General features: G+C 41.9%; 1 protein-coding gene across 1 annotated transcript in view; it reads right to left on the bottom strand.

Annotated features, from left to right (window-relative positions):
- TAFA4 (TAFA chemokine like family member 4) overlaps positions 1-16,790 on the bottom strand; it is a 50,210-nt gene extending 33,420 nt beyond the window's left edge. The window contains exons 1-2 of the mRNA XM_050904810.1: positions 16,711-16,790; positions 13,501-13,616 (exon numbers count right to left, since the gene is read on the bottom strand). Coding sequence (XP_050760767.1) covers positions 13,501-13,616; positions 16,711-16,790 — 196 coding nt within the window. The remainder of the gene's footprint in view (positions 1-13,500; positions 13,617-16,710) is intronic.
- Positions 16,791-21,515: the final 4,725 nt, after the last annotated feature.

Genomic DNA, 21,515 nt, shown 5'->3' with positions numbered 1-21,515 from the left:
CTGAGCAAGACACCAAGCCCAGGACCCTCTCAGTGCTTAATTTCAGAAGGATTTATTTAAGATGGTTATGTTTTGTCAGTAAACAAATGTCCTTGATTTGCCTCTATACCAAAACACAAAAAGCCCATTCACCTTTTAAAAAAATTAACTGTAGCGTTAAAGCCCTGGTAGTTCACACAGCCATATAAACATTGCATAGACAAGACTTGCATAGCACACAACATGAAGAATAACCTCAGCCTTTGCACATTTCTACCAGGTTACTGCTTAACCGTGTTTTAAACTTTAACACTTGTTTGGATACAGGACAGCACAATTAACTGAAAATGTACAATATATTATTTAATCTCTGATTCTAGTCAAGAGGGTATGTAATCATTAGTGCAGACCTATTTATCTCCCTCTCATTTCATCTTTCAGTAATTTAAATGTGATTTCTGAATTTCAGTTGGCTTATCAAGTGCTCAACGACATCATGAGATCCTGTCTCCACTGAAAGTGATTTCTGCCTTTCTTCTTCCTTGAAGACTGTCATGTCCTGTTCACTCTATCAATCAACCTGACATTATCTTCCTTTCACAGACCAGATAGCTTAAGTCATCAGATTTATGCAAAAAATAACAAGTAGCTCTCATTGCCCCAGAGAGCACTTTGCAATTTGATGTTGTTCTTTATACACACTCTTTTTGAAGCAGTGTTTATCCTTGTGTATTTCATATTGTGTTCTTTCTATATTCATCAATTCTTTGCTTAATGCTTTATTTACAGTATGTTATAACATCAATGACTTTAAAAAAAACACTACTTATTGATTTTCAAACAGATACAGAAAAAAGTTAAAGAGGAAATGGAAAGACAGGTGTATTTAAGAAATCCATCAACACAAAACGGAATTAAGATTTGAAATACGTACTCATATGCTAGTGTAACTCATCTATTAAAACACAGGCCTCTAAACACACCACAGTTCCCAGATAACTCCAGTGATCACCATCTTCCTTTCATGCTTCTTGCCCTGTGTGGTACCTTCAGTACAGTTCAAAAGTACCTTTGCTTTCATTTAAGCCTGTAATCTCATTCTTCAACTAAGCAGTCACTCCAACTTTACAGGGAAAGAATGGTGTCTCACTAAAAAAGGCTTATTGTTTTGCAGAAACCAGAATGTTACACATTTTGGTTCTGTCTTAGGACTTGATTGTATTTTTAAGGTTTCTACCACTGAGGTTGGGCAAATGGTGGTGGGGAATGGTACTGCCCTTGTCCCTGGAGAAGCTCAGGGGTCTGCATGCCCTGAAGAGTGATGCTGTCAGCCAGTCATTTCAATGGGGCAGTGCCAGAGTGCTGTTGGCACCTCCTAAGATGGGTGCTACCTGAGCCATCACAACTGCTGGAGGACCGAAGTCTAAGAGGGGCCCCGGCATTCTGGCTTTCTACGCGGTGAATGGAGAGACAGTCTTGTCACCTAAGTGTCACAGTCACTGCATCTCTCACAGGGAATCTGAGCAGGGCACAACAATGCTTCCTCCCCCCACTCCTCCTCCTCAGTCAGCTAGCGTTGTTTGTGATTTAGCAAGGAGCCGTCATGATGTTACTGAAGGGGTGGTCATAGCCTTTGCCACCGAAGGTCAGTACATACTCCCTCTCAACTGTGGTTACCTTAGAATTACCTGTGCTTCGCACAGACTTCTGCATGAAATGAGTATCAGCCTATTGGTATGCAATGACTGTATTATCACCTCACTCACCAGAGACAGAACAACCCCACTTCTTCTCTCCTCCATCTCCACAGGCAAGTGGCAAACCAGTTCTTAGTAAACATGCTAATATAAGAGCAGTGGCAATCAGCAGTATCCATTGTCTCATTACAACCATCTGCTGAAGCTGCCACAAAACAGACATCTTTCCATTGCTTGTTCCCTGACTGGATTTATCATTTCACAACATGCAGTTTTTCCTTGGTCAAGGTATGACCTTGCTAATCCTCTTTGTTATCTAACAGATCTCACACTGAAAGCCTATGTCATACTCCATAAAAAAATACAGTGAGCAAAACTTAATAACCATAAGAATAAAGTATTTAGCATTCAATGCAAAATGTTAATAATAATTTTAAAATGCCGTTTCTTTGCATGGCCTTTTGACGAACCAGCTAACGGACTCTGGACTAGGAAATACTGGAAATAAGTTTGGGAAGGAGCTTACTGGTCACTTGTCAGCTTTGATAGGTTTATACCTTCGCTGTAGCTGGCCAGCACAGTGCAACAATGGTATTTAAGTACTGCTCTGTGTTGTTTGCATAAATAGTAGCCCAGCCACCAAGTCCCAGGCAAGGCAATCTAAATATAACCTCTGGCACTGTTCTGCAACTGAGTCCAATTTGTTCCCAAGACCTGGAAGCATTCACCATGCACACATGTGTGTTTCAGCCCCCCCATCTGTTAAATGAGAATAATCACACTTCATTTGTAAAGCACGTCATGTTCTACTGACAAACACCTTGTATTGCTTTGATTTTAGTGAGTGTGGCTGCCAGATTAGAGTTACTCCAGCATATCGCTGTTTATTTAGACTGAAGCACTCGGGGCAAAGACCCTTCTCTTTTGTTGAGAGGCAATACAGAGAGAATGCTGGATCACCTTTATCCCTCTGGTAAACTGGTCATTCTGCAGCCATAGTTTTTTTAATGCTGTTTTGACACAGTTCTTGCTACAGCTGAAAGAAAAATGGAAATGATTTTGCAAAAAAAAACCTACTCAGGCCTTGGTTCTGATCCAGAATTCAGTTAATCCAAATCCCTTGATCCTGGGGAAGGGTCAGGAAAATGCTTTCCATAGTCACTGTTGGATTAGATTTGTTCCCCCAGAAGAGGACATGTTTTCAGAGTAAACCCTCTTTTCTCTTGTCGTGGTTTAACCACTAGCTTGGCACAAACTACCATGTGATACAGTCTGATAAAAGGATGTTTCTTTACATTAGTATAGCAGACTTATTTGTCAGTTGTAGACTAATTATCTTGGCTCCTTGTTTGGGGACTGTGGCATCCCTTGCAGTAAATTGCATTTTGCAGAGGGCAGCAATTTTACTCCATTTCTAAAGAATGTCAACACAAAGTTGTGGGTTTTTTGTATTTCCAGTAAAAATAGTGTGTGGCGGGGGGAGAAAAATAGCACACTTGCCACAGTATTTCCAAATGAAATGTCAAACTAGTGCTTTTTCCTATGTAGTTCAAACAACAAAAAAAATTGAGTATAGGTCTGATAGTAAAATCCACTATGTTGTTCCCTCCCCATTTCTGAAACCTTGGAAGTAGAACAAAACCTGAAAAATTAACTCAATGCAAGTAAATTATTAAACTCTATTATGAGTGGGCACTCCCCAAAACAGACAACTCATTTGGACACACAGTCAAGCAAGTGTCAGTCCTAAAAGGCAACTTCCAGTGCAATCAGGCTTCTTTTTTCTTTTTAAGCAAGATGCGTTTAGAAACACTGAAAATAAAAATATCAGTCACATCTTAATTCCTCAGTGACCCAACAGTGCTAACTCCAACAGAGTGCACCTAGAGAACAGTAGGGACCTCTTTCTACATGCAAACTGGTTTAGATGAGAAATTTCAGTTGATTTAGTTTTGGGTTTTTTTGTTTTAGGGTTTGGGGTTTTTTTTCCAGTTGGACGAATACCAGCATCTGCTGAAAGGACTCAACAGACAGAAATCATTAGCATATCCACAATTTGGGCCAGACACTCATGTTGCTACAATGATTTATGCCAACTGACATAATTTGCACTTTTTTCAAATTATACTGACTTGATTTTCATACTTTCAGTAAACTATATTTTCTAAAGACAATCTAAGAATACTTGGGAGTAGCAACGAACATCAGTGATGATATACAGTCTACAATCTTCCTGTTCGATCTCCTCTGAAGAGGAGATCTCCTCAAAATGGTAGGTCATAAGAGGACAGGCACCATTCCTTTGGGTGACTAGTTATTTATTGTGCCTCATTTAAAAAAAAAAAAGGGGGGGAGGGGTGCAGAGTGTTTGCACAATTATTGCTTATTCATGAAATGCAATAACCTGGTTCCGTAACTTCCAGCGCCTCAATATATTTTTTATTACATCACCATGCTGTGCAAATGACATCATTGGGACGGGGGGCGGAAATGTGTCAGAAAGCCTCGATACTATCAAATTGTATGGTGTGTAGGATAGTATAAAAGAGCTGTAAATACGTATTTATAGGGAAAGCAGATATTTCCATGCTCTTTTTCAAGAGATTTTGTCTTTCATTGTGTTGTGCATTAGATTAGGAAGAGCACTGGATCCAATCTGGTACCATAGCTATGAACGAGGGACTTGCATGCTGTTCTCTCCCCTTTTGCACTGTTTGTTGCTGAAGGACACTTGTGCTCTAACCAAGTAGGCTAATGCCACCTTAGAGCCCTTGAATCCCCTCATCTTCATGTCCTGTCCAGTGACAATCCAGGGGCAGCACAAGGGAGGAAGGTCAGCATGCTCTCCATCAACATTTATTCCCTGCTACGTAGAAGGAAATCTCCCAAGGAAAAAGGGAGCTATAGAAGAAAGGATATACAGAGCACAAGAGATACTCTAAGCTTCTTCACCCAACCTGAAAATAAGATGCATAGGAAAGACTACCTTGATACATTTAAATTTTTGCTTTACAATTGCTTACAATTTCATTTTTTGCTATCAGGCATCAACAGCCAACATGAAACTACATGCAACACCCTACAAACAGCTCTTAACACAATCATGATCTGTTACACACAGATCCTGCCATTCCACCCCAGAAGTATAATGCACCAAGCTAATTTGCAACAATTTGTCTCTGTGCAAAAAAGACAGTAAAAGAAATCTGTTTATTCCAAAATATTCACTGCATCTTAGGATGCTACATTAAGGAAACACCAGTGTAAAACTAATGGAAGAACTGATATCAGAAAGATGCAAGCAGTAAATAATGCTAAGAGAAATCCTGCTTCACACTTATCTGGTCATTATTTCTTTAAACAAGAACATAAATCAAAAGAATAGTGACCATCACTGGACCGCAAGGCGTACGGATGCTGTCCATCAGGGAAACAAAAGTAGAAAGAAAGAAAGAATGGCAGGCAGGCCAAACACTAAGCAATAGAAATGTTTATCCTAGAATTTTCCACTCATAACTTCTGTCATTTGCGGGGCATTGTTAAAGATTGCCACCCTGGAAGATAATGAATGTCAGGTGTAGTCTCCACTCCTGTGCTGATGGATAGCATCTCCAGTCTGATGAGGAGAGATTACCTTGCTGAACCCTACAAGACATCCTTAATCTCCTGATTTAGAATCCGTTGTCCTCTACCAGTTGTCACTCTCCCGAAGGAATGCAAGAATGCTGCCAAACACTGAAAAACAGACAGCTGCAGCAAAGGGCTATCGGCAGCAATCTGGAGGTGCTCCGCCAACAAAACACTTAACTGTTGCGGGGGGCTGAAGCCACCTCCATCTCCAAGTTCTTCCATTATTAATTAAACATTTTCTGGTTTCCAAGAAAAAATGCTTGCTCAAACATGTCCTTGAAACCAGAGACATCAACACCGTAAACTTTCAAACTAACACTGAGGGGCAGCTCTCTGGCAGGGGAAAATACCATGCTTGGCATGAGAGCAGAGCTGAGCACTTCTTCACGCAGTCTGAGTGGACTAGGCACAGGTGGGGCATGCTTGATGCTACAGCCAAGTGTGACAACTAGTTTCCTGCTCTTAAATATAGGGTGAATATTTTGTACCCACCTACAGCCAAAACCACGGACAAATGGAAGCCAGCATGGAGGGTCAGCATGTCCTAGCCTGCTTCTGAACCACCCTTCACCCAGCAGCACAGACAAAAATAGACACTAAGTGTCTAACAGACACTAAGACACTAAATCACCAAATCAACAGAAACTGCTATCCATTTCCATGGACTTTTATTCAAGCCTGCGCAGTCACTCATTTGGGATGAAATTCTCCAGTAACACAAGGCCTTACAATTACATTAAAATTGGACTTTAAGTTTGGGACAGGCTCTGCACTGCTATTACAATTATTGTAATTGCAAGGCTGTGGCAATGCAGCCTATGCAGTAAGCACAGACATGTCGATCAATAGCGGAACAGGCCCTAAAGCAATTTCCATCCCTCAAAATGGCAGTGATTTGCAAAACACTGAATGATGAATTCTGTAAGAATGACTAGCTTAAGCGTTAATAAAATCATAACTATGAAGTCTAACTTTTCTGCTGGGACCAAAAACCATATGACATATCCGGAGCAGGCTGGAAACTAAATCACAGAAGAATCACAAACTCCCACTTCAGTGGGGTCAGGACTTCATCTTAGGCAGGTCTTCTAATCATTTCAGAGCAAGGAATTCAATGCAAGTCCTTTACATTTCAATCTATTGCCTTCATCACTCAAGCATCCATCCTCCCAAGGACTCGGCGTGTTGACCTCCATGTAAACCCAGAGCACAGCTCCTGAGTAGAACACATGCTGCTTTTTGTGGCATCACTTCACCCAGATGAACACTGAGGACAAGATGCTTTCTATCCCATTTGCGGATTTTCACTTATCCCCACATTAGCACAAGCCTACCCATTTACAATATAATTTTTTTTTTATAAAAAATACAAGTTCTAAGTTTGGGAGAAGTAGATTAAAAAAAGACAAAGAGCAAAGAAAGCTTTCTTGGTTAGAATTTTGGTCAACGGAATGTAAAGATTATCATTTATTGCAGATAGCAGCTATATAAAAAATGATGCTGTCAATGTAAAATGAATAAAATAAAGACAGTATGTCACAAGCTTTCCCCAATGGCTTTAAAATAAGGTCACTTTGATATTGCGGGAAAGGGCTTGGTTTCAGCCTCCTGCTATACAGATTGATACACTGGACTTGGCCATTTGTGTGTTAAATGAGACTCCATCTTCTTTTTGTTACAGAACTTTTCCCCCAACTTTTGAAACACGATGATATATGACATGCAGAACCTACACATTCACCAGTTTGTCTGTAATTTTTTTCCCCCTGACTCCCTGGAATGCACTAATCTTTTCATATACAATCACATTCCATGCAGTTAAAGCACACATTCATGGAAAACTATACCAGAAGCTATGTTTTACCCTATAAAAGACCTGAATTGCTCCTTACTGGTAACATAGCTATGCATCCAAATTGAAGTCGTGTCAAAATCTGTCATATATATTAAAAGTTCCCATTGTTACTTAAGGGGAAGAAGAAAAAAAAAAAAAAAAGGAAAATAAGAAGCATTTCTTCCTCTTTTTTCTTCTCAAAAATAAATATACCAGCAAACTTCACGCAGTGAACTCTGCTCCTTTTTGTCTTAAAGGGAACATATTGCTCAACTGAATTGCTTTCCCTACCTTATTACTTGAAGAGGTTACAGCCAGGGCTGTATATTATAGCTACCCTATGTTTAGAAGCGGGATAATAAAACACATAAATAACACACTGAATAAAACATTAAGACATAAAAGGAGCTAAATAGAAGAAAGGGCTAAAGCTTATTGTGCACTAACCATGTCTGACCCGTTGAAATACAAAAGGACTCATAATTCTAATTAGTAAAATGCACAGTTATGATTTAAGTGACGAGAAAGCAAGCGCGGTGCCTGTCTGCGGCTGTGCGCTGGGGCCCCTTCCGTGGCCTTGCAGGGCCCTCTGGTGGAACTGGGAACTGTGCCCGTGGCAACCCCACAGCACTGCTAGGAAGAATGACCCAAAAATAAGGGGAGAACAAGAAGCCTGGGTTTTCCCTTTTTCCTTGAAAGCAGCAATATTTCTAATACAAAACTGCATTTTTCACATACACATCCTTCACTTAAGTAGATGAAGTCCTGAAGCTGTGTAAGGGAGGAATTTTTCCTCAGACTCCAATGGGGACAGGATTCTGTTCACAAAGTCTTTAAAGCTGTGAAAACCTGCAACTGATGTGGAACAATCCAGTCTGATACCAGACTGCCTGAAACCAAAAGCATGATCAAGAGGTATTAGCAGGTCTGAATTCCAGCTGACAATGACATTTCACATTCAGAGTTAAAAAAAAAAAAGCAGGCTCAGAGGGTCAATGTTTGATACATGCCTCAGCACGTGAATTGCTATTTTGTGCATAAAGGAGCAACCTTCTGCTGGGATGTTCCCAGTATTATTTATGCCCACCTGCCACTCAGCCCCTCAGTCCAGTCCAACAGCATCACTGAATCCCTTACTCATCCTTCAGATAAACTGTGACGTTCATTCCTTCTTCACCTGATGCCTACCTTACTGATAACGCACACCACGCTGACAACTCATCAAGGTTTTACCTATCATAGGCTGCTATTAGGTAGTAAGGGAGGAATACAGGGCAATGAAACATGTACTTTCCCAGTGTGTTAGTGTGATCGCTAGGTTTGTGGGGGGATTCTTCCACTCCTCCAGGGTACTGACTTCTCTTTGCTGTTTGGGACACCGAAAAAAATTATTAAACACCTAGTTCACCACACACCCTCTGTACTGCCTTCAGTAGGTCTGGTTTGCTGTCCATCAAGGGTAGATCTTTGCCTCAGGTCTATGTACATACAATACTTGCCACTACCAAATGACAGGAGGTCTGTTTCTGTGACAAACAAGTGATTTTGACCACCCCACTGATAGGTTAGACCAGCATCTCTTCAGAGAGCAACCAAAGAAGGACAAAAAAAGGAGAGACAGACGCATTCTGAAAAAGACTGCTTTCTGTGAGCCATAGCAAGGGCAGAAAGGGAGCAGCAGCGAGGAGAGCCTTTGTCTTCTGCATCAAGCGCACTGCTGCATTATTCACTCAGATTGCTCCTACACAAGCCGAGCCTTTCCATACATCTGTCTCTCCCTGTTCAAGCATCAATCAGAAGAAAACAAAGGAGAACACTCGTGGAATCCCAGAAAATTATCTCAGGTCCCAGTTCGGGCCCTGCTCAGCAGAGTCTACAAAAGAAGCGTGTCTTTCACACGTGATGGAAATCACTGGTCCTCTGAAAAACAGCTAGGACAGCATTCTGGTTGCTGGAGATCACATCTAAGATGCCAGGGAGCAAATTACAAATTTTCAGCTGGATTTCACTAAGCAAAGATGTAGAGTTTACAACAGCTCAGGCTGGTGATAATTTGCTCCTGAACCCACTTCCCAGTCTCTACAGTCATGCATATTTGCTTGCCACTGCCATTTTTAATAAGACTTCTCCCATTTAACATCTGATAACCCTGTAAGTAAAACTGTCTGTAGTGCAACAAGGAATAAACTCCATGAAAAGAAGTTGCTACTTATTCAGCCGGTTGGCTAAAAGAGCAAGCTGTCCCAGTGCACTCAAACACAGCGATTTATCCCTATGATCTGCATCATTCTGCAGGCGCGGTGAGCAAGCAAACTATTAGGGCTACCACTGAAGTCTTCACTTGAAATCACAAAGAGAGAAAATGTGAACCAAGAAGACAATTCAGAGCCAAATTTGGCCCTGCCTTAAGCTACAGATGTTCACTAAATATATGGATTCCGGGCATATTAATAATAATGGACTTTCCAAAAATCTAGACCCTTCAGCAAGCAGGAGGCCAGAAGCATTTCAGGTGAGCATCATCACATAAAAATAAAACACAGCAGTCTCAAAAAAGCCAAGATGCACTGGTAATTCATGACAGAAACTGCTCAGCTGGCTATACCAATTAATGGTCTGCAAGTCCAGCCCCCACATGAGGTGACCTGAGGAAGTGTCTTTTCAATGCTTCATCATTTGTGGATCCTGACTTATAGCAGTGAGGTGGAAACAAATCTTTTCTGGTACTAAATGTATGTTGCTTCATTCAGCACAGCATGGAATTGATAGTTATATCAGTATCAGTTAGGCAATCTGGGAGCCTGAAATACTGCCCAATTTTAAATACCTATAAGTAAGGTTGGTACTTATGCTTCCCTCAGCTATTGTCAGTGCAAAAGACAAACTCTTCAGAAGGGTAATTCAGAGCAACAAAGTCAGATGAATATTCTGACGTGTCTTCTCTACATAGACGTACAGGGAACCTGCTGAAATAATCTGCCTAAGCAGCATCTTCAGTGATCTAATGGTAATGAGAAAGAACATTTCTTCTCTACCTTTTGCCTAGTTAACTCTGCCAGTCAAAACAATTACAGTGTTCGAATGAAAAATAGGCTGCGGTCTCCAAGCTGGGCTGAAGATCCAAACAGCTTCAAAGCAATGGCAGGATTAGCTTGCTAGATTGAACAGTCTCTTTCTCCACTAACATTTATTTGATGGTGGTGAATATTTTGCAGAACAAAAGAAAGAACCAAGTCTGTCTTATACTTTATTACAGTGAAGAGGCCCTTTTTGTCAAAGGGATTGCTCAATGGCATTCTCTCCCACTTTTCAGAAACAGGATGGTTATTGGGTCATTAAAGATCTAGTCTCTGTTCCTGTCTGAATATTGCAGAGACAGCTGTCAAATGTCATTCTTTCAGGCACCATCTAAGATGACCAAAGTCAATAATTGTCTTTTCCCAGATTAGGCTCCTTAAAAATGGCAGTATTTTGAAAAGAAAAAAGTCAATCCCCACTTTTCATCTTAAATTCTGTTATCTGCTTTTAGTTAATAAACTTTCTTAGCTTCAATGACTATGCATTTTTTCCAAAAGTGACTAGTGGTGTCAAGTACATAGCTTGAAACACACTGATTTTCAGGACCAGACACAACACGTTCTTAAAAACCAACTCCTCCTAAGGTATCCCAGGCTAGGCACCGCACGCCTCATAAACTGCACGTATTTCCCACCTCAGTACGTACCTGCCAGGTTACAGCTGCTTGACCTAAGGGACACTGGACAAAGCCTTTACCAAACCCCAAACTCGAATTCATCCCTCTAATGTGCTTTGGGACATTTTACTTTGAAAAATGTTAATGTTGTCTATTGACTGCAAAAATTTTATCTCAATTGCCATCCAAGAACATGTTAATTTGTGTTAAACAAATGAGGCTAATTATTTGCTTTCCACAAAACAGTCTACACTAAAAGCTTTAAATTATTTGCTTTCCTGATGAACAAGGCGTTGTCTTGCTCACATAGCAGATTCCATCACAGATCTGATCATACATTAGAAGGTCAATCTGGGTGTTGTATCAAACAGCAAAGATAAGATGAGGCTGGGAAACACAGGCCCCTTGAGGAGAGCCCCCCAAGCCCTCTAGATGCTCTGTGGTGCCATATGTTAGACACGGGGAGATGGAGAATCCAAAATGAGGTGACTGTTTCATCTGCTACATGGAATCATAAAGTGGGATGGGGGTCACTTCAGTGTACACATAAGAGAAACTCATGTCTGGGGAAGAATATGACACCATAGTCTAAAAAGGTACATGAAAGCTCCAGCTTCAAGGGTGTCTATTTGAAAAAGAGCTCCATAATCTGATCAATCTATTCATGAAGAGCAGAACCTTTCTTTAGCCTAGCAGAGGAAGCATGGTACGCAAATCTGCTTAACAGTCGAGCAGCTTGATTGTGTTTTACAGTACCTCTTTGATACCGGGGAAAGAATTCTTGGTGTCAATTAAAAGTATGCAGTCAAGCATTCTGAAATGTTAAAAAGATTGTCGTAATTTACATAACACATAATGAGTGTTCATCGTATGAGCCCACAACACAGGATCACTACTGCCTTATTACAAGTATTTCCCTTAGGTACACGTGCAAAGTGCATCTTCAAAAGACAAAAAATAACATTTCTTTTTACAAGACTCTTCCCTGAATGACAAAAGCTGCGGAAGGCTGTTCTCCAGGTTTTGCTGCATAGTCAGCTCTGAAATGCTCTGCTAAGCAGCAGTTGTTTACAGGAAAGGTCAAGAGGGCCTAATTAACTTGTCATTGTGCATAGACCCCCTTCCTCATTGAAGTGATTCAACTAGTTTCTGTAACAGCTACCTGCAAAACGGTAATACGGATCATCCTCTAACACTGCATTCACCGGAATCACTTTATGGGCTTTTGCTGCAACACGTCAGTTATTCTCCATAATCTGTGACTGCGTGTTACGGCAAACACATACGAGTGCTGCACAGCACCAGGGAACGCAGAGCCGGTGACGGGGTAAGGCAAGGGTGCGGTTTGTGTAGCTCTTAGATACACACACTGCTGATGTGCTATGAGCACGTAGATGGACACCGCAGCTATATGCAGGTCACAGTCAGCCCTGCTTGCCAGGACTGAAGAGATTTTGGCGATCACATGAGGAGCCTTCAGCTTCTACCTAGACAATCACCGGAAGCAGCCAGGAAAGAGATCAATAGGTTGTCTCATCTGGAAGATGGAGCCTCTAACAAATGCGTCCCCACTTCCTAGCACTGAGCTGAAGTGGATGCTAACATTAGGCCTGGACCCACAAGAGTCTGGCTCAGAGCTAAGAACATTACATATGGATTTAAGGCATTACACCTAATTTAAGATTGAGACTATGTCACAAACAGCAACACTTGCAGAAATCCCCAAGCCAGCATGAAGCTAACTATAGTACTGAGAATGCAGTCTTCTCCTCGTGGTGTTGCAGCCAGGCTTTTGACCTCTCCTAAAAAGCAGAGCTCACAGGTGGTATTTTGTTAACTTACCTCCCTCTCTTCTGGGATCAAAGGTGACATAGGGCTAACTCAGCTATCCAGTTTTAGGCCTTGCACTGATATCTTTGCATTAGCACTAGTACAACTATATTTCTTTCTGCTTTCAAGCTGATGTGTCTGCATGATCCTAGCACAGAGATGTTGCTTCAAAGATCCAGTCTGGTATCTCTTCATGAAGCCAACCCAGCTTGTTCTGAGTTATTTCTGTCATTTATAAGATGATACTACATTGTGCCTGGTAGATATACCCTACTACAATAGTGCATCCTCTTAAATGCAATGTCTTTCTGTTTGCCTCACTATGCAAGTTAGGAAAAGAAGGAGCATACCACAAGCTGAACTAAATCACAGTTCAGTATTTGTATTACTACCACAGTTCAGTATATGTATTACTTAGTGAAAGAACTGGCTAACATAAGTCTGAGGCTTTGATCTGTTGCTCACCAAAGCCAATGATACCGTTGTAAAGTCTCTTAACAACTGGATTAAGAGGGAGAAGATAAAGATACATTTCAGAATATCTTTGGATAAGGATAAAGCAAAATGACACAAACAAATCCCAAAGTCCTAGCAGTCATGAAGTCACTCCAAAAACTGTCTGGTGAGCTTCAGTACGTAAAATTACTAGAGAAAAACCATGAAAATTTACAGTAACTCATTTTTTCTTGTTGTTGTTGTATTTTTAACCCATTGCACTGATTATAACATGCTGTCAACAGCCTCATCAATTATCCATTCCTAACAAGTGGGCTCTAACATTCTGTGAGTGGTATTAATTGGTCTCAGTAGCACATAATGAGTTTAAAAGCTCCTACCTGTGTGCCCCCGGGGATGGTGGCTAGAGGCGGACAACAATTTACAGCAGACCATTAACACATAGACCAGAAAGAGCCAGTCAGATAGAAGCATTGATTTGGCACAGAATCTCATCCTGGAGGCAGAAAAGGAAGCAGTTGAGTGAAAGAACAATATGAGTAGGGAATAACATAAAAATGATGCGGGGAAGGAAAAGCTGAAAAGATGCTGAAGAATAACTAATATGGCTTATTACAAGGCAACACTGACAAAATCATATTCATGGTTTAGTTGGGATCATTTCTTTGTTAAGCATGTTTTCTAATTAGAAGCAATGCAACGGCTATCACACATCGTATTACCCACAAAAACATTTTTATAATAACACATTATGAGTGCAATACATTTCTATGAATCTGAGATAAGGCGTGGGGTTTTGGGGAATTAAGATCCATCCACACTCTAAATTTAAATATACTTATAAATAAGTTGTGCTACTATTTCTAAACTGCACCCACCTCAAAATCATAGAAACATCACAGAAAAATGTCCTTTTTACTTAATACTTCTCAGGACATATTTGCTAAAGCTACCAACTCCTATGTAGCCATGCACGCGAATTGGCTGGATCTCCCAAGCACACATCATCTGCTAGATTTCCTGGAGATCAATAAGTTTGCTGAGGGTTAAACACTCATGAAACCAGCACCTCAGTCAAATATGTGAGGACTCGCTGCTCTGCCCGGGTGTTAGAAACCGCATTTCAGAAAACATTTGTTCTAAAGAAGGCGGATGTTGTTAGTCTTATTCGTGTTAGTGTTAGAACTAAGACCACAAATCCTCAGTAATTTTGCTGCAAATATCTACAATTAAATCCCTCAATAGCTTATGTTATGCCATTCATCATATAGAAAGGTAATCTAATCATTTTCTTAAACTCAGTTACGATGATTTATTACTCGTGCAATACATAAATAGGCGTTAGGCAGTTGAAACCTTAGATACAATGTTCCACACTTTCAGCAAATGTTGTAAGCAGGAATACATCAAATTAATTAAAGGCAATTTATAAATTTGCATAAATTGAACTAAATACTGCTTTCATAGCAGTGACGTTAGTCTGCAGTTAATCAGCACACTGGGATTTGGGCAAGCCTATCATAGGCATGCTTATTTGCACCAAAAAGTCCTTTGGGAACTTCTTTCCCCTGCAGATTCCAATTCTGATTCTCCCAAGTATTTTCTAAATAATTTGTTTATCTGTATATCTTTAAAATACCTGAGACTAATCCACTATTCAAGTACTGAATAGACTGATAGTTTAAAAAAAACCTCATGCCTTAGACAGCTCCACTGTCAAAGCTAGGTGAAGCACTTGGATCCTGTTTTAAATTTTATAACCATCTATAAATGAAACCAAAACAGATGCCATGTTTTCTCATTTAAAAGTGCTTGCATAATTTTCCCTTTCGCACATCACAAAACAATTTTGTTCTCTCATTGTGTATGAATGGGATTGTTGATAAAGCCCAAACAAATCACAAATGCACTCAATAATTTCAAAAGTTAAGAGACCAAAAGCCCGTTGTATGTAAACATACTTTAGCAAAACACACTATTTTACACTTGAGAAAAAATACATTGGTGAAAAAGCCAGCACCTTCAGCTGTCCTTGTAGACTTTACTCCCGCCTACAAACTTTTTTAAAAAGCTACACAAATACTGCTAAAAAATAATTTACCAGATCTACAGATTTAAGAAAAAAAAATTTCCACATAAACAAGCCGCATTTTAAGGACCGATTTGGCAAAAAGGTACCTTTCCTTGTTTTAAGAGCGTGCTCTGTTTTGAGCCCAATATGTTGCCACCCTGGATGCAAATGAACCACTACAGGAAGAAACACACTGAGGCTCTTTTGCAGCAGCCTATAGGAGCCTTCTGCAAGCATGGATCAAGCCCAGAAGATAAAGACGTCATTGATCCTTGCCTACCCTCAGGTATCCTCTTATGGAGCACGCCCAGGCTGATTCAAAGCAGCTACACTTCAGCTAGTAAGCATGGATCTAATTCATCTCTTGCACCCAGCTGAACCACACAATGCTACTGAAGCTAACAGGATTGAGTCACTGTGAAACCAGCATAAATGTTATTATTGTTGTTGATCCAATATTAGTCTAAGGAAACTGCCCAGTAAGCTCTGAAATCAACTTACCATTTCAGATTTTAGTCACCCAAATCTTCCCCAGGTAACCGAACCTCATTTTCTTGAGGAGAGAGCTGAATTTAACCTTAGTTTTCTTGCTCTCTCCATGAGAAACACAAGGCTTACACCTCATGCACCAGTTACCACTAAATAGGAAGTCATCACCTGCTCGTCTTGCAATACCATCCCTCTGTTGCTCTAAATGCAACCACAGGAATCTGATCCAAGTATCAGCGGAGACCCCAGCTCTGGTGTCACTCTGTAGTATCATAATGAAGACAGGGACCTTCCTTCAGGTTTCCTGAGGTGTGACTGAAAGCAGGATTTAACCCTTGGAATTAAATACCACAGATCAGACATTTTGAGCATGCTCTTTCTGGTGTGAGTTGATGGAAGGGACAGGTATTTAGTCCCAACTCATGCACTGCATGCTCAGCAGCTGCTATTTCAGCATGTAAGTGAACCCAGGTGTTCCCACCATTCCCAGTGCAGGAGCAAAGCTGGGCTCAGTGGAAGTGGTTGTGTGCTGACCTAATTTCAAAAGCCTTCCCAGATGATGAGTTTGACTCTTTTGAAGCCATGGCCCTGATGTTAGACAGGGAATGTGAAACCAAGTTTCATCAGGTTAACACGGTAACCTTACCCCTTTGTAAGTATATTCAAGTCCAGGAATAAGTGTATCACTACAAAGCATCAACTTAGTTATATCCAAACTGAAAGGCTGCTAAAAGCATCCAGTACCATTAAAATGATACAACATTTGCAGACTTTAGTCTGCCTTGCAGGTAGACAGGAAACAAGCCTTCAGCTGGCTAATATAAAGAAATACAAGAGGATCTTTAAAAAGGCAGGGAAAAAATGAAATTTGGCAGACAGATGCAGCAAGGGGTGCTGAGCCCTTCAGCGTCAGTGGGCTGCCGCTTTCAGAAATGTCAAGCCTTCATTCTCTGTTGGATTCAAGTGGATATTGTTGCTAACCAGAACAGCAAATCTTCAGTGTCATTTGAAAGATAAAAAGTGCTCTTACCTTGGGGACTTTGCAAGAATTTTGTTCCAGTCAAACACAATTATTTCAGTGTGTTTTTCATAGTTATTCCAGATTCCCATTTGCGGCAGCAAATAAGCCTTTCTGCATTTCAGAATTTTTCCTTCGCTTTGGGGACCTAGAAAGAAAGCCATATTACGCTGCAATTAACGTCTGGAATGGTGCTGTGAAATAGAACTTCGTTACCAAAATCATTGTTTCACAGTGCCATCTACAGTGCAATCCAAGACAAAAGGCAGCAGTCATACTGCTCTTTTCACTTGTTTCCAAGAACACAGAGAAACTCTGATAAGGCAGCTCTAAAATATCACTACATTAACTAAAGGCAGAGTTCGTTATACTAGAAATTACAAACATAATGTGTGCAGCTCACTGTGTGCTTATAACCATGTGCCCTTTCACCACCCCACCGCTGTGAAAGCTGTAAGGTCTAAGACACCACCATAGTGCAAACAGATTTCCACATGATTACATGAAACCTCCAATAGTTTGAACCAGAGATTATTAAAGACAGGGGAAAAATCTTTCATTGTCTTCATAAGATTTGGCCAAGGCCCTTGGAGTCTGGCTGCCTCAGGAGCAGAGGGTCTGTAGGGTCACATCCATAGGATCGTGTCCATGGGATCAATGCATTATAGCACCCTCTGACACTTTTGCCTCTACTTGCTTCCAGCATCACATCTCACACCCAGCCCACCTATACCCAGAAGCTACACTTCAAAATCACTATATGGAGACACTTTTGCAGCAGTACTGACACACGTTCCACAGAATAATGAGCTCAAACGCGCCGTTTCATAGACATTCGAGTTTCTTTGCTTTTATTGTTTATTTGTTCTCTCGCTTCTATCCCTGGGCTCAGCTTGAGCTTCTGCTATTGAAAACACGACACAGTGCAATTTGTGAGAGTAATAATAACGTGGTCTTCACCTACGGAGTGATCACAATAACCTTTTCTCATCTTCTCCCACCACTCTTTTCATTTCACTCTTCCTTTGATCAATTAGAAATTTGCTTTTAAGAAACACAAAATTACACTATCACATTGGAGGGCAAAGCATCTCTGGGGTCATAAAAGCACATAGGCAGACACCTTTCAGAAGCTTAGGACAGGAAAGCCCCTGGCTCGATACACTCAGCTCCTTTCTGTTCAGAACACCATGAGAAAATAGAGTAATTGCTGGAATTAAAGAGGTACCAGGCCAGCAATCTATAATTAATCACATTTTACTCTGTCTTCGCTTTCCAATGTGGAGAGTTTCAGAGTGAGCCAAAATCACAACGCAGCAGTTCTAATCAAAACAAAATGTGAGCAAAGAGATGTCTTAAGACAAAGCACTACCATCCTGTATTAATCCTTTCTTCCACAAATACACATGAAATAAAAAAAATCAGTGTGCCTCAAAAGGCCTATTGTGAAAAAGCAAACAAACAGGCTTTTCAATATAGTATTGAATGACTGAAATGGTTGTGTGGTACATTTTTATTCATTTCATAATAGGACAGATAGATAAATATATTCTTACAGTGCTCCTGTAGAAATCAATATTGCAATAGACTAACTCAGGTTTTAGTGCTTATCTGTTCCATTATTTTTATTAGAGAGGGAAAAAAACCTGTGTAGATGCATCTACAGGTAAATACTAACTTTAGTGTAACCTGTTCTGTAAACACATGTTAAACACTGGTAAAAGACAAGGAAGTATTGATTATTCTAACTCATTCTCATTAAATGGATACGGCAAAAGTAGCAGATGTTACAGCATATCTTGGGGCTTTCTGATGCTTTCCAGGCAGCGATATTTCTTAAGAAAATAGGGTCATTTGAGAGCAGTGTAAGGCAAACTCCTACAGTGCAATCTTAAGTCTGAGATTCAGCTGGTTTATGTCAATAAAGGAGGCAGATCAGAAGAGAAGCAAGAGGCTCACCTGGTGAATAACGGTAAAAGGAATCCCAGGCTTCTCATGGCGAAACCACGTTTTGTGTGTACTTTGTGACCGGTGGTTATACTGCTGGTCCCTGCCTCGTCTCAGGGCGCAGCGCCACTTTGGAAAGCAGAGCTGCTTATTTGCAGGCTGCACAAACAAGCAAATCACTCCTGACCTTCTGTGCCAGGAGCTCTGCTGGGGCAGCGTGGCCTGCGAGGGCAGCGGCTCCCACGAGCGGGCACCAGCCCTCCCACTGGCCACCAGCGAGCAAACCGGGCGCCGCTTTGAGCAACATAAAAATCAGCGTCGCCTCCCGAGAGTCGCCAATATGTCTGACAACAACTGGAATGTTGAGAAGTCCTTGACTTCAACGCAGCGGGGTTAATTTACACGAGAAGGATTTGAACAGAAGTTACCCAAGGAAAGCAATCTTATGAAGAAAGGGGTTGTTTTTATACAACGAGCTCTAGGCAGGAGGCAACTGAACCCCCACCTCCATCTCTAGCAAAGCTATAGAAAAGAAAAGAAGGAAGGAGGAAGGAGGAGAGGGGAAGGGCTCCGCTCTCAGTATTTACGTATGGGCTGGCCATGAACAACTCCTCCTTTGCACAGTAGTCGCCCCGGAGGCTACACAACTCTTCTGTGTCAGTATTTAGGGCATCCACGTGCCCAGACTAAGACTGTGGGTTCTGGCATCTAAAGGGAATTGCAACGGTCAGATCTGCTGCCCCTCAGACCCAGCACAGTCTGTCTCTGTGCCTCTGCACTCCAGTAAAATGGGTATAAATAGCATTTCCCTACGCCAGAGAAGCGTTTCAAGAACAGAAACAATAAAGGTTTAAAGTTATTTGAAAATCGTATAGGCACTGTATAATTCCTTTGACAGATGGAATAAGATAGCATTTTAAATTAGGTACTTTTCCTACCAATATTTACATGTTGTAAAATACTTCTTACGGCTACTTTCTATAAAGAATAAATTACTAAACCATTTTATGCCATCTTTTATAATAAGCTATTAAATAATTTAGAAAACCTCTGTCCATTAAATATTTAAAAGGCCTTAATTTCTCCATTCTCAATAATTCCTCACTTAAAATAAAGATAGTGCATCCCTTAAAAGACTCCTCTTCTGTAAAGCAATTGGTAAGAAGGAAGCAAGTATGGGTGCCACATACTTTACAGGGCAATTTGCCAGCCTGAGAGTTTAACCCCACCGTCAGCCCTATTAAACTCTTATGTCCTACTGAATAAAGAACTGAGAGAAAACAGAGCAAGATCTGCAATTTCTTAGAAGAGGAAAGAAAAAGATCTAGTCTGGTCACTACGTGTATTTGAAAAGCGCCGCTATTCAAGTTGGAGGGGAAACAGAGACAAAATCCAAGAAAAGAGCTGGAGCGAACACCTGCTTGGCCCGTTCCACTTGTTACACACCAGCTAACCAACACAGACCGCCCATTTCAGGGCTAAACGACTATAAACAGGACATATATTTAGCAACATCCCTCCAAAAACTCCTTTATCCCTCAGAAGCAGTTTGCCCCAGGCCCACAGGCTGGAGGGCAGGCGCTGCCCCTCAGGGGAGGGCTGACACCCACAAGGTGACGCTCCTCGGCCCGGCCTGGCAGCCCACAGCAGTTTTAGGGCCGCGAGTGGGCAAATCGTTTTGTCCGCGTGGAGTAACTTTATTTTTGTTGGTAATAAAGCAGTTTTTGAGGGGCGATACGGGGCGGCGGCGGCGGGAAAGGGGGGGGGGGGGGGGGGGGGGTGTCTCGCCTCCCTGAAGGCGGCGGGCGGCCGCCGGCTCTGCGGTGTGGCGCTACTGCCCCCTGGCGGCCGCCCGCCGCCTCGGCGGCTCCGCCCGCGCCCGCCAAGCCCCGCCCCGCCCCGCCGGCTCCCGGCGGCGGCCCGCCGCATAATGGAGCTGTCCCCGGCCCAGGCCGCATGCATAATTTAGCGGCGAGGTATTAAACGCTTCCAACTTTTGTCATCGCTCGGAAATCTCATTAAATCTCATTAAATCTCATCCGTACAACGTGCACCAATTGCTCCGCCGAACCCCGCTCATTGTTCCCCACCGGAGCCGTCCTGGCCCTCAGAGAGATCCCCTCCGAGGCCCCCGCCTGCCACAAAGCCTCTAATTTGCGAGCGCTCCTTTGTGCGAGAATGAACTGTCCGTGCAAATTAAGTTTTGTCATTAATCATATTAACACGTTGCTGTCACAGGATTCCTCCGTTCACCCTCCTCTCGGAGGGCAGGAGCGTGGTGTGGGCACCCGCAGGAGGAGATGCTGGGCTGGTGGGCTTCCCGCACTGCCTCGCGGGCCCGTCTCTGTCTCCTCAAGGTTCCCCGTGAGCCCACAGAAATGGGCCAGCCAGAGGGAAATAAATATCACGGCTTAGATTCTGAATGTAGTCCCTCAACCCTCACGCAGAGTTCTCTACATCAGGTCAGGTAAATTTAGCTTGATCTGAAGACTTCAAGTGGCAGTAAATTCACCACAGCTAAGTTATTCCAACAGTTAATTAACCTCACTTTAAACACTGCACCTGATCTCTAATCTGAATTTGTCCAGCTTCTCCTTCTAGGCATCTGATCTCATCAGGCCTCTTGCTGGCAGATGAAAGTGCCCTCCGCTCTCCGCTGTCGCTGCCCGCACTCACTGCTCGCAGCCTGCCATCACGTCCCCGACTTTCACGTAAGTGAGATGGAGGAAGCCTCTCCTTGGAAGGCTTTGCACTATTAAATCTGTCATGCAGCTCTTCTCTGCATCACTGCCAACTTCTTAACATCAGGTACTTTGAAGCGAACCTCAGAAGATACAGTAACCAGAGATTATCTTTATCAATAGAGGTAA

Source organism: Gymnogyps californianus, chromosome 13 (assembly GCF_018139145.2).
Source record: "Gymnogyps californianus isolate 813 chromosome 13, ASM1813914v2, whole genome shotgun sequence".
Taxonomy (NCBI): Eukaryota; Metazoa; Chordata; class Aves; order Accipitriformes; family Cathartidae; genus Gymnogyps; species Gymnogyps californianus.
The sequence above is the reverse complement of the archived record's forward strand: the minus strand, read 5'-3'. Positions and strand labels throughout refer to the sequence as shown.